The 13,970-nt window shown below is 40.8% G+C and overlaps 1 protein-coding gene across 9 annotated transcripts in view; it reads right to left on the bottom strand.

Moving 5' to 3' along the window:
• LOC128806314 (ubiquitin-conjugating enzyme E2 E1) overlaps nt 1-13,970 on the bottom strand; it is a 44,788-nt gene that overhangs the window by 813 nt on the left and 30,005 nt on the right. For 8 of the 9 annotated variants that reach the window (XM_053975761.1, XM_053975782.1, XM_053975769.1 and 5 more), the window contains 2 exons: nt 7,156-7,288; nt 70-217 (listed from right to left, as the gene is read on the bottom strand). In XM_053975761.1, coding sequence (XP_053831736.1) covers nt 70-217; nt 7,156-7,288 — 281 coding nt within the window. Of the gene's footprint in view, nt 1-69; nt 218-2,066; nt 2,940-7,155; nt 7,289-13,970 lie in introns of those variants that run through there. The other variant, XM_053975801.1, reaches the window with a different exon arrangement.

The following is a 13,970-nucleotide window of genomic DNA, read 5'->3' as shown; positions in this document are numbered from 1 at the left end:
TACCAATGGAATGAAGAGGGCCACGTTATTTAGTTGCTGGGAGGAATTTAAGGCGGCAGGTGGACTTACCGGGGTTACAGTCTGTGAGGAGGGAGCAGATGGAGAGGAGAACTTTAGAAATGGTTAACGCTGGACTCCAGTTGTCTTTTAAAATGTCCAGGCAAATGACGCCTTGGCTGTTAATGTTACAGTGGTAGATCCTTGTCCGGAACGTTACCTGCAAGAGAAGGGTGTGAGCGGGTGTGCCGGGGTGCCGCAGGCTGTGGGGAGGGACAGGACAGCAGTACCAAGCGAGGGAGCGAAGCAGCGCCCGGGCGCGCCGGGTCCCGGGCTGGCCCACGCCGGGCTCCCCGGGCCGCTGCCGCCCTCTCGCGGCGGAAACAAGAAACAGCCGGATTTAGAACAAAAATGAGCAACAGCCTCAGGAGCCAACTTCCACGGTCAACGCAAAACCCAGGTCGTGGTGGGTTTCATTTCTATTTCCCACTTTTTTTTTTTTTTTTTTTTTAATTAATTTTTGTCTTTTTGTTCCCAGTGACAAAAGGGCCCAAGGCCTTAACACCAGCATTTTTCTCCTTCTAGACTCCCAACAATTTATAAAATCCTCCAGACAGGGCAAGACACTTGGAATCACAGCTTCCATCACTTCTAAGAGGCTCAGCAATGGGGGAAGTTAAATTTACTTATTTTCATGATGTGACTGAGCTAGGCAGCTTGCCACAGAAGTTAACCAAAAGGGAAACACAAGCACCAGGAGCCGTGCTCAGAACACCATGGGACCCACACAGACTCACTGAGTGAACAGCAACAACTAATTTGGTGCAATTTGCATGGATTAGGATTACGAGCATGAATAAAGGCTGGTGGGTTCATGTCCTAAATCCTCAAAATTTGTCAGCTATCCACACCTAGAAATTTTATTGTCTGTTTATAGGTCACAGAAATATTTGCAAAACACACTTGGTAAGTGTGTGGTATGATAAGAAAACATCAGTGCTTTCTCTTGAGATGGGACCAGCCCACACATAAAACTTGCCAGTCAATCCTCATCTTTTCTACTGCCTTTCTGATGCAAAAAAATTGCCTGTGACCCTCGCTCTTACAGGCTTGGGGAGCAGGCACGGGGGTGGGGTGACAGCTACGAAACTCTGGTGACTGGCATGTCCCCATGTACTGAGTCCATGCAGTGTTTCCAGGAATGCTCCCAATGCACAGAGCACACAGGCTATTTCTGGACTTCCAAAAGCGGTTACTTGTCACACAGGAGACACCCACACTGCATGCTTAGGGAGATTTTACGCTTTATTTCTTGTGAGCTGCTTGGATTTTGGATTAAAACAGGAAGCAAACAAAGGAAACCCCAAATTCCTGCACATTATGGGGGAAATAGCAAAATGGCTGCAAGAGAGCAAAGATGTGTTACCCTCCCACGCCTTCTGCAAAAAGCTGCCACTCCAAAACCAAGAACTCCTGATGCTTTCTACCTAGGGAGCCTTAGAGGTACAGCAGACAAGAAGCATAAATGACCTTTGCTTCCCAGATCATCTAATCTTCAGAGGAAAGGCAGCAATTACTCCCTGCAGTCATGTGGAAGTCCACGTGCAGCAGCCTGAGCAGAAGGCGGATCTTCCTCTGCTGTACCTGCCCCAACCCACACTGTTCAGGGCAAAACACATTCGTGGCATTTGCAGTTGCTGGCAATGGCTCTGCCTCGGGTTCCAGGCTCTCCCTCAGCCCAGCCCTGCTCAGTATTTCTGTGTTTGACCTGCACCTTTGGTCTCCTTCCAAGAAGGTTTCTAACTGTAAGCGAGGTAACCATTTTGACAGTATAAACACTTCCAGAAGGGAAAGCATAGAGTATTTCCAAGTTGATACAATAAGGACCAAATTAACATAGGTCAACAGTGCTAAGTTGTAAAGACAGAAAGTAGTTAATCCTGATTCTCAGCACAAAAGCTAAATACTCTATAGACAGTTTCTCAGTCCAGTTGACTAATAACTGATAACAAAGCATGAATGCTGTTTGCCTTTAAGAGTAAGATTTATTTTTAAATTATTTTTCATGAAGGAAGGGAAAGTGAAAATGAAAGAAGACTCCCAAATACTTGCAGAACAGCCTGGTTCCTTAACACACCTTAAGATACAATCCTTAAGGGATATATCCATGGCACTAAGAGCAGTTTTCTCCAGTTAGAGGAACTCTACCAAGCACTCTGGAAAAAAAATCTAAATTTGTTTTCACTTTAGCAGCAACTCAGAACTAGGATGGTGTCAGACACTTAACAGTCCAGCTGTTTGCCATTTATGATTTTAACTGATGGTACAAAAGCCAGCAGCGCAGGGAAACCAAATGGAGCTGGAAGAGGGAGAAACTGGAAGCCCACTTGAAAACAAACAAAAATATTTAAAGTAAATGCTATTACACCCTAAAGAGGAAAAAAATCTCACATCAACCTAGTACATTCAGACCAAAATCAAAAGAAACTGAGTTACTTGGAAGGTAGTGAAGAGAACAGCATGTGGAATAGCAGAAAAATATAGTGCAACTGAACAATCCTTTGGAAATGTCCCACCTGAGATTACATTAATGCAGTAACTACATGGAGTAAAGCACAGCTTTTGAAAAGACATAAAAGAATCTAATCTCAACCTTACCCTGAAGTGATAGCAGAGGTTAATTTACACAAGCAGCAGAATAGGAGTGGGTGGAAGGAAGTGGTTAGAGGTTATTAATACAAATGATCAAAGCACACACACCAGGTCAACACAAGTTACTGTTTTCACCTCAGTAAATGAAATCTAACCCAACTATAATGTGACTCTTGGGAAAATGTGCATTGTAATGGTACAAATACTGAACTCTTAAATTCTAATTATACTTGTTTACTGGATTCTCCTAAATCCAGGCACACCCAGCACGTTCCTGACTCATTTGCTCTCTGAAACACAGACAAAACCAGAATACAACACAAAATGAGAAAACATAAAAAGTAGAACAGATTAACACTAACATTTTCAAGGTGTTGTATAGAATGCTCAATTAAATGCAAAATAACTCCACTATACATATTTAGGACATGAAAGAGAGTATCTGTCCCTGTATCAGATTTCTCCCACTGAAGTTCCTTGTACCATGCAATGCATTTCCAAGTCAAATTTTAAGATCTTTCATTTCTCCAAGCACAGTCCCTCTTATTACCCTCACAGGAAGCTAAATATCACTTCTAGCACAATCTTTTGGCTCTCCTACAGGAACATCCTCTCCAAAAACATCTGCTTCAACATACTGAATCAAGCCCTCAGCTGGAGCTAGACCCAGTCCTCAAAGGCTACACCTATATATCCTTCATCACACATCTCTAAGATGCTCATCAATCACACAGCATTTGTCAGTGTTTATGCCTCAACACCTTCTCTCACACATATTTCTTAGGGCTTGGAAGCTTGCCAGGATGACCATTTTCACCTAATTTTATTTAAGAAAGTAAATCCTTTAATGAAATTTCAGTTTCAGGTTATGAAATGTGTTCAGCTACAGGCACTTCATATTGGGCAGCCCACCACGGCAGGAACTGTCCTCACAGGAGTTACCAAAGACTCACAGAGGTTTTCTTCCACTGGTCTTACTGGGCTTATTCAAGGATTGCTAGTCCTTTTTCCTTACAGAGCTTCATCTTTTCAGAAATCAAGGCTTTTAAAATTACATTCTACTCTATTTTAAAATGACTCTACTGTTCTGAGTGCTTATCATCAAAGTGATATATGTTGGATTTTGTTTCAACTAGCTGTTTCTTTATTTCTTGCCCTAAAAGGCACTTACAGGAAGGCTACTGTAATTACATTAGCCTACCACTTAAACATGATCCACAGACAGTATTTACTCTCTACTTCAAGTAGTTGGACAGTCTGAAATCAACAAAACAGCAGGAATAAAGCAGGAGCGATATTATAATCATATTTTCCACATTACCACTGATTAACACTAGATTTTAATACAGGAGCAGCTTTGGTTCTCAAAGGGTGGTTCTTCATTTCAACCTGAAGTGTCCAAGTAGAAAAAGTGTGTTCTATTATAGCACCACCATGCTTTCTCCTATATATCATCTCAATGAGACTGAAGTCACCTGGATTTTACTTCCATGCCTACATGTGGTTTGTAAACCGACTTGGACTTTGCTAGATAAAAGACTCCGTTTAAATGAAACTGCTCCAATACAGTGAATCGCCACTAAACTCATCGTTTAAGGCCTCAGTAAGTGGTGCTTATCTGTTTGGTGCTTTAATCCCACCCTTCTTTTCATCTGGGTAAGGGTTTAGATGCAAAGATACAGGCAAAGCGATCTCAGTCAGAAGCAACGAGCAGAAAGCAGGGCTGAGCTGGAATGACATAACTGTTTATTTGTTTCTGCATGCAGGGCTGTCTCAGTAGCTCTGGCAGTTACAGGATGGTCTTGCAAGGCATCCTACTTGAGCCTCGAAGCAGCATGGTGGGAACACATCTAAGAGGAAAGGCTGCAACTCTGGCTGGGGCATTTGCACCATCTACCCTGCCCGTGGCAGATACTTCTACCCAGATGGAGCTGCTGAAGGGAGAGGCTGCAGAGTGGATCTCAGACTGCAGGCAGTGTAAAGATCTTTCTCCTGGGCAGGACAGCCAGCAGGCCTGCCTTCAAAAGATGTTGCCCAGATGGAAAACCTCCTGCAGCAGCTGGCTGAGCTGTAGGAGGCAGTGAGAACATGTGTGGCATCAGGGCTGCTGAGAAGGAGTTAGACAGCTGGTTCTAAACTGCACTGGACCCACATCCTATGGCCAAACAGCCAGAAACTCCCACCAGCACACATGGAAGGGAGGGGGCCAATAATGCAGAAGAATGGAAGCTTGCCATTGGCAAGGATCTGCAGGAAGAGATTTCCCCTCAAAGACTGAGGTGTCCCCGCAGAACCACTTTGCTGCTCTGAGACTGGAAACACCCACTGTTATCAGAAAAAACGCTAAAGCCAAATAGGCAGTTCTGGGAGTAACTCTGGAGCATGGGCAGTTTTTTCATCAATCCTCCTGGTCAAAGGGAAAGGGTTCAAAAGGGCTAGTCAAACCTAGCAAACCAACAAATGGTTATGGGACTGGTGCCACAGACAGGGGTTTGGCTACTTAGACCATGGGACTTGCTTTGGGAAACCTGGTCTGCTGGGCACTGATAGGATCCATCTGTCAGAGAAGGGGAACAGGCTTGCATGGATGAACAAGGAGCTCCTGGACAAACTCAAACACAAAGGAACTGTACAGAAAGTGGAATCAAGGACAGGCAGCCTAGGAGGAATAGAGAGAGGTGGGCCTGTGAACTCATGAAGTTCAATGAGCCCATGTGCAAGGTCCTTGCACCTGTGTCTGGCAATCACAAGAACTTGTGAGACCCCACCTGAAGCACAGAATCCAGCTCTGGGGCCCCCAACATGAGAAAGACATGGACCTGTTGGAGTGAGGTCAGAAGAGGGCCATCAAGATAATCAAAAGGCTGGAGCACCTCTCCTATGAAGAGAGATTGAGAGAGTTGGGCTTGTTCAGCCTGGAGAAGAGAAGGTTCTAGAGAGACTTCAGAGCAGCCTTCCAATACCTAAAGGGGCCCACAGGAGAGCTAGAGAGGGACTTTTTACAAGGGAATGGACAAGGAGTCATGGCCTTAAAATAAAAAGGAGTTAATTTAGATGAGCTATTAGAAGGAAATCCCTTATTGTGAGAATGGTGAGGCAGTGGAACAGGTTGCTCAGAAGAGTTGTGAATGCTCGATCCCTGGAAATGTTCAAGGCCATGTTAGATAGAGCTTTCAGCAACGTAGTCTAGTGGAAGGTATATCTTCCCACAGTAAGGAGGTTGGAACTAGATGATCTTTAAGGCCCCTTCCAACCCAAACCATTCCAGGATTCTATGATGAGTCTGAACAAGCCTGGGCTGATAAATGCTTCTGACCTGTAGCATAGAAAGCAAAGGTGTAACAAAGCACACATGGAAAAGCAAAAGATCCCTCTTTAAATACTTACTTGGCTCACAACATAATAAATTGCATACAGTTGGTTGGACAACAAAATATTCAGCAAATTAAAAAAAAAACCACAAAACAACAAACAAACAAACTACTCTAAAGTGAAGTAAATTCTGACATAAGAACCATCTGTGTTGCCAGAGATCCAAAAAGAGATGGACAGATGTCAGCAGAAAAGAACTAGAGATGTCCCAAGGTAGATCATGCTGTTTGTGAATTGGAGCCCTATCTTAGAGGTAGAATTTAAGGACTTGTTGGTACTACCAGAAGCCCTGAAGTTATGTGAGCAAGAACAGGCAAACAGTTTCCTTAATTTGGCAAGCTTGTATTAGTTTGTCTTGTGTAAGCAATTAGCATTGCTCTGTTGAGATGGACTGGTGGCCTGAAGAAGTCCTTTCTGCTACAGACTAGACCAAAGTCTGAATGATGGCGCAGTCACTGGCATTTATCTCAACAATCAAACAACTTTTAAGTAGAAAGTTAAACATGCACATAAATGCTTTCAGATACAAGACAAACACCAAGTGTATACACAAGCTCCTCTTGTAACCCAACACTTTTCCTGTGGCCACATATTGGAACCACTGGATAATGTTCACTTGCACTGGTATTTGCCTTAGAGCACTGGAACACAACAACACTGGAATGTAAGAGCTTCACAAATATAACACATCTACAGAAAGTTTATTACTGTACAAATAGGTGAACAACACAAGTGTCCAACAAAACTGGAAAATTAAATACTACTTTCGTGACCAAAACACATGTAACTTATGCTTACAGTACCCGAGTTGCTTGAGAAATAAGTATTTGTAGCATTTCTCATCTTCTCAAGTTTATTTACGTTTCAGTTTCTCAGTCCTGTCCCAATGCTTGCACTAAATGCTTAAGACTTCTTATAAACAGAAGCAGGAAGAAAGAAAACAAGCTCTAGGATAATTATCAAGAGGACTGGAAAAGCTGTTAACATTAGCTATTAGAAAGTCCTGTAATGTCTAAAATGAGCTTAAGTTTTTTCTTTAGAAGAGTGGACTTCAAATGGGCTGTGCTCCATTAACACTGCATGCTATCCATGGTTAGCACTCATGACTTAAGATGTTAGCTACAGGTCTCTTACCTTTGGAGGCTTGAAGGGATATTCTGGGGTAAATGTGATGTCAAGGAAGAAAACACCTCCCTCATAGACTGAACCTGGAGGTCCTAAAATGGTTGATCTCCATTCATAGATATTATCACCTTTGGGGCCAGCACTAAGAGATAAAAAACAAAATAATTTAGAAATACTACCACAGCTCAAATAAATATGACTTCTTACATTCGTCAAGTATGATATGGAAGAAATACTTCAGTGTTACTATTCATACATCACCTGAAGTAGAGACAGGGATTAAAAGAAGACTAAATGCTTTCAAACACTCAGACATCTTACCTGAACTTAGCAGTGCTCCAGATTGTTTAGCAAAGCTGAGAAACTAGAGGTGGGGTATGGTTTCCATTTTCTCTCCCTTGACAGTTACAAGAGCAGCATTGCCCAGAACTACTTCTAAACATACTACACTATGAATACAATACGAGAGCTAAGTTTCAAAGAACAATTTCCTACTATATTTCAGAAATGGCTCTTCCATCTCAGTCTTAATAAAACTGTACCACATTAAAGACCATACAAAACAAATTAAGGATTTTATTAATTTATTTTATTAATCTTGCGTGTTCTTTAAAATTAAAATATATCCTGTATTATTATTTAACAAAGGCTCATAGTATAATTGAAGGAAGCCAAATTAATGATGATGCTCTTAAATGTCAAAATTTTCTACACTTTTATCATTCTACTGCACTGATTTCTAAGATGAGGCCACATGATCTTACCCTGTTGATATTGCTTGCATTGTGGAACTGTGTTTTTTAGGGGGAATTAAAATCATTGTGCCAAATTAAAACAGCACTTTCTCAAATTAGCTCTCCTTATTTGAGATTCTGCCTAACCTGCCAGCAGCTCACTACAAGCAGTACAAACTAAAGGTGTTGCAGAGATCAAATGTCTGCTTGGTAAAATTAGTTCTACTGATATCCTCAGACACTTGTACTCAGTAGTGTGCCATATGTCACTGAGTATTCCTAAGCACAGCTCAACCTATAAAGCCATTAATGGCGCAGGACTCCTTTGCCGGCTCTTCCCTTCTGTACTGCTATGGTAGCATTTTGCTTGTAAGATGACAGATCTGGAAAAATATTTGCATAATGGGAGGTGCTGACACAGCTTTTTCAATAATGGATGTACCATGATTCAGAAATGTTTCAGAAATCTCTTCTCCCCTTGTTCTGAAGTGGATGGATCTTAACATTCCTAATACAATGAAAACTAGCCTTTCTATTCTTTCCTGCTTCTTTTAACAAGGCTCCTCTAAGACAGAAGGCAAAAACCAGGCTCTTTTCATATTATAATAATCACAGAGTAGTATCACTTGAGAGGGAAGGCAATACAATAAATTCAATATACATATGACAATGTGCATTTGATTAACATGCAGGGAACCAGAGTAATCACTAAGTGTTAATAACAATGTTACAAATAGAAATACAATTGCAAGAACATAAATTGTAAACAGTGATCAGAGACATTTTTTTCCCCTGCTCTTCTCAGTACTGGTGAACATGTTCTTGACAGCAGGGGGAATCAGGAGAGACAAAGGGAATTAATTCTGTTATCAAAGCTACCATTTTTTTCCAGATTAACCTAATCAAATTTCACAATATGTTGGTGCTAGATAATTCAACAATGGTAAAGTTAGGACAAAAAGCATGCTTCTAGGGAAAGGAAAGCATCTAGGAAAGCATCTAAGAAATCAGTAGACAGATTCTCTGCAAATGATGCACCAGCCACAAGGGAAAGATTTTTCTCTCCAGAACACAAAACCCTGCACAGCTCAAGATCAGTATTAAATTAAAGTAAAAGCCATTCCATCCTAAACACTCCTGGTATCCCACTCCACCTTAATGACTTGTCCCTGTCCTATGCAGGTCCATCTATTTGGGCACTCAGTACTCTCCAGCTACCACTTGTGCTTTAGACTGGAAAAGTGTTGTATTTTGAGGGAAGCTCTGGCTCTGGAAAGACACCAGCTTAACTGTGCAAACTTACTGAAAAGGACTCTCTGGGGCACCCTTAGCCACCGCTCCAAGGAATCACCTCTTTACGTACCTATTAGCAACCTACTGACACACTGTCATTACTGCAAGTTGTGCTGGCAATCATCCTCCCCTCCCTCCCTCCCCTAAAGGTGGAGCTACTGAACGGGAACAGGTACTTGAACTTCGTTAGCACCGATTTACTGTTGGAATTTATATCACCAGAACTGCCAACAGAGAGCACTTCAGCACTCAAGAAATGTGATGTGCGATTAGCACTGAATACAGCCCTCTGAGCCAGTGAGAAATATTTCAACATTTTGCATTTTATTTCCAGCTTCAGCCCAAGGAACTGTCAATAAAAAACTCCCACAGACTAAAAAAATATATTATCATTAGTAATAGTCTTAGAAATCTCTTGTATCCTATTAGGTTTCCAATTAGAGCTATCACTGCACACAGTAATATACTGCCATATTAAGAGTGCAACATCTTTGTAAGACATCAGTAGGCTTTAACAATGACGTGCTAAGCTTTCCTTTTAAGCTTTTCATAATTCAATTAACAGAGTAAAATAGCTGTGCACGTCCAACTTTTACACATTAACATTGATTTCTTATAAAAGAAAGACTGAATGGGGATGATGCAAGTCAGCTTCAAGTACGATACTGCTTAGATTCAACTTAGGATTAGTAATACCAAACAGCTCACAAAGACCTAGTGCATAATAGAAAAGTGACAATACTTGACCACAGTGTAAGAACAGTGGCATTAACTTTTGGTGGAGATATGGAAACTGTCAAAGGCTAAAGACTACATTGTTTGTTTAAAACCCTTGCCATTATCTGCTTAGAAAAGAAATTCACTGATGCATGGACACAAGGCTCACTGGCACAGCTGTCACCTTGCCTGATATGTGTCACCACTGCTCAAATTAAGTGTCTAGATCTACTAATACAACACTTCAAAGCTGTCCAACATATGACCGCTAGAAAGACAATTTTAACCAATTAAATAGAAATTGCTCCTACTCCAAGAAGAGAGTATGTGAGCAATAACTTTCTGTATTAACTCAGCAGCCTACAGCCTCTTCCCTTCCAAAGGAAGAAATGAATAAAAGACCAGCAATTCAGAGTGAAAAATGACTCCAAAAGAAAACGGAAAAGATCCCAACCCATTATTATCCTATCAAGCAGCATGTGTTACACTGCAATGCAGCTGAGATCTCTCTTGGAAAAACAGTGATATATTTAGTGAAGATGCACTGCACTCACTGTAACAACTGATCCTGATTGTTCCCAATGATGCTAGCTTATCCCCCAGACTGATGTTATGACAGAAACACTCCTTGGGAAATCTCCCAGAGCCAAGGTATTGTTCAAGAAGTATCTAATTTTCCAGGTCTAGAAGCAGGAAAATGCAAGGCATTACCTCTTGGTAAACATAAGGCAGAGAGAAAGTGTCAGCACACGTGAGACCAAGCTCAAAGTCCTGCACAGGCCAAGTCCTAAGCAGCGTTGTGCTGCTTTGGAAAAACCTAATCTTGCTCTACCTCTCTTTGCTGGCAGGAGCCATATTCTTTCCCAACTTAAAAATCCAACAGGTAAATTAGAAATGCCTGGAGCAGAGGCTGGGGAGCAGAACGATGCCTAGGCAAATTAGCTGCAGATGCCTTGCAGTACTGAGCAACTGTCAACACAAAACTCTGTCTCATGGAGAAGACACACACACACACCCCCCTCCCACCACACCCTTTCACAAATGGAAAAAGCTGAAATGACAGACAATCTACAAGAACACCCAGCCTGTGGCTTTTTTTATTAAGCCTGCCAGATATAACCTCCACCACAGGTCTGCAATACATGATACCACCCTGATATTTTGCACACACAAACTCAGCTTCTTCCTCTGCCCTGGCATCCTGGGCAAATCACTCAAAATATGCCTATGCCACAAGGGAAGGCAGGATTTTTTGGTGTTCACCACATATAACTAGTGCATGAAAATCCCTGGGAATACAGTGATGGTACTTTCCAGGAGAATGACTCAGTAAGAGTCCATAGTTTATGTAAACATGCTATTCATTTAGAAACTACCTGGTCCTTTCTAGGTGTTGACCAAATGATAATATAAGTGCTCCCTTTTGTGAAAATTCAGACTAGCAAATAGTTTAATTTCTCTTCTTTGAGATACAGAAGACACAATAGCAGATCACTGCAGTGATAAATCAAAATAGTTGATGCTACAGACATTAGGTCAATACCTTGATATACCAAAGCAGCACATATTCCTTTTAAAAGCTAACTAATTTAGCAGAGTAGTTTAGAAGTGCCACAGACTGCTATCTGTGCTGTCTTCTCAGCGTGATGAGAAGAAGGGTGATTCCATGATATGATGAACGAAATAACACCTAATGAAAACCTACAATATATTTCAGTTAAAATTGCAAGTAACAAACCCATGAACTCATACACCAGCTACTCCATATCCCTAGGTGCTATTTTTGAGGCTATTTTGCCCTAAACATGAAGAGTCTGATGCTAGTAGCTAAGCTGTTTTGAAGTTGCACACTTGGGGAAAATAAACATAAATTCTAAAAACACTGCAGAAATGACCTTTTCCAAGAGACATAGCTCAAATCAGAAAGCAAACAACATACTAACACCACATGGGAATTTCAAGGTGGCAGAGAATCTAATGATCTCCAAAGTAAAACTTCACCATTAAAAACTGACAGCAACATAATTTTTTTTTTGCTGTTGCTCTGTTTTCTAGTAAGAAACAGTTAAACGCTGAACATGGAAGTGCATCTTAGTTATGGACTTACTAGGCAGCTTTAGGAAACAGCTGACTGTTAGAAGGTCCCTTTTCTTTCCCCACCCCTCTTTTTTTTTTTTTTTTTCCCTATTTTCTTCTCCAAAGATATAAGCTCAAAACACATTAGAAGTTTTGGCTGCCAAGCAGGTAGGTAGTGTATCATTCTCACATGAAGTTCTGCTGCACTTCCATTTTTCTGACGAACTCATGCCACTCCTGACCTCAGGGTAAATTACACTTTCTTTTCTCATAGCCCAACGGGTGGGTCCACCCCTGAACTTGCTCACTTATGTTGTTAAGCTGAATCTGGTGGAGAGATTGGCAAAGCATCCCAGAAATACTGGATCACTGAGGGAGGCAGGTGCCACCTTTACAAAGAAGCAGGGCAGCTTGTCCATCTTAGCCACTGAAAACACACACCAAATCCCCCATTCAGAGAAATTTTGCTCTACAGATCCTTAAGCAAGCTGTCTTAAAATGGGACTGTTGAACGACAGAGTGAAAACCCACAAAACAAAATGCAGCTAGTCCTTTGGCCCAAACATTATTTCAAAACTTTCATATTAATGCACAGTTCTAATTTTAGAAATACATTGTCACCTTCTGCAAATGCTTCAGCTATCACTTCATTCACAGGCAGGACCCCACTATGCTAAGCCTGCTACAATACAATCCAAAGACCTGTGTACACAATTTACAAAGGTTTTTCAATTATAAAATAAGCATTAAAACATTACACAGTTATTAGGAAGAAATCCAAATAGACAAAACAGAAGCAATTAAAAGGACACCCGGGGCCATCCATTTAATTGCCATTTTTTTGGCAAAGTAGTTTAAAAGTGAGATGCCTCTCATTTTTAAGTCAAAGAATGGAAATTAAAGGAAAATAAAGGAAAAAAAAACATAATCACAACACAAGAAAACCACTCCTGGGCAACGGTGGCAAATTAAAGGTAACATACTGAATTACCACGTGCCTACGTGAATCAGCGGCAATTTTTGCCCACTGTCATTACACACACCCAAACTGCTCCTCTGTGTTAACATAAAAATGATGGATTGATATCAGGTGACATTCCTGCAGGCTCAATGAGAGATAGAGGGAAAAGACAGCAAGAGAAAAAGTTGCAGCCAGCTTTACTTAAAACATAAGAAGGGAGCAAAGGAGGTAGAGAGGTAAGTGAGCAAAGATGGAACTTAATACTCTAACAGCAACCCAAACATAAAATTTTGAAAATAGAACTTAATTCTCCCTTTAGTTCATGTTCAGGGATACGATTCTGAAGTACAAAGCTATAAATATTATTATTTTTATTGTAAGTCATTGAAAGTTGTGTTTTCTGTCTTCAATTTAAAATGCAGTCACAATATTATTGCACAAGCATAAGTGCCTTACAAATCCCACCACATTTCCAACAGAGTTAGAGATAATATCATTTTTCTCTGCATTTTCATGCACAAAATTTCTGTTTTAACATCTGGGAAGGCTTTTCCCTTAAGTATCAGCCTAATGTAAAATTAGGAAGGTTTGAACAATTGCACAAAGCTTAAACTGGAGGATAAATGGTGCAGTGAATTACTTTCTTACTAGGTTAAAAAAGGAACTAAGTAACTAAACAGCTCTGATAATGGAGCTGATAAGGTGTAATGCAGGGATTTATGGGACTTCAAGTAAAACTGATTAGGGGGATTTCTTTGTGGGAATGAAAAAAAAAGACTATGTTTTCCAATTTATATAAAGAATACTTGGCAATAAGATCACACAACAACCAAGAGTTACCACAGCCAAGGTCTCTTTTTTTTTTCTATTACAATAGGAACAGAAATGCTACGCGGTGCTTGCAAATTTAGGACTTTCACATGAAATACTTCAGTCTCTATAAAATATAACTGTGAAGTTACTACTAAGCTACCTGGTGAAAAGGCCAACCCTCTTACACAATTCCATTGCAGAGTCTGATTTTTAAACCAGGCTTCAAAGAT

Source organism: Vidua macroura, chromosome 1 (genome assembly GCF_024509145.1).
Source record: "Vidua macroura isolate BioBank_ID:100142 chromosome 1, ASM2450914v1, whole genome shotgun sequence".
Classification (NCBI taxonomy): domain Eukaryota; kingdom Metazoa; phylum Chordata; class Aves; order Passeriformes; family Viduidae; genus Vidua; species Vidua macroura.
The sequence above is the reverse complement of the archived record's forward strand: the minus strand, read 5'-3'. Positions and strand labels throughout refer to the sequence as shown.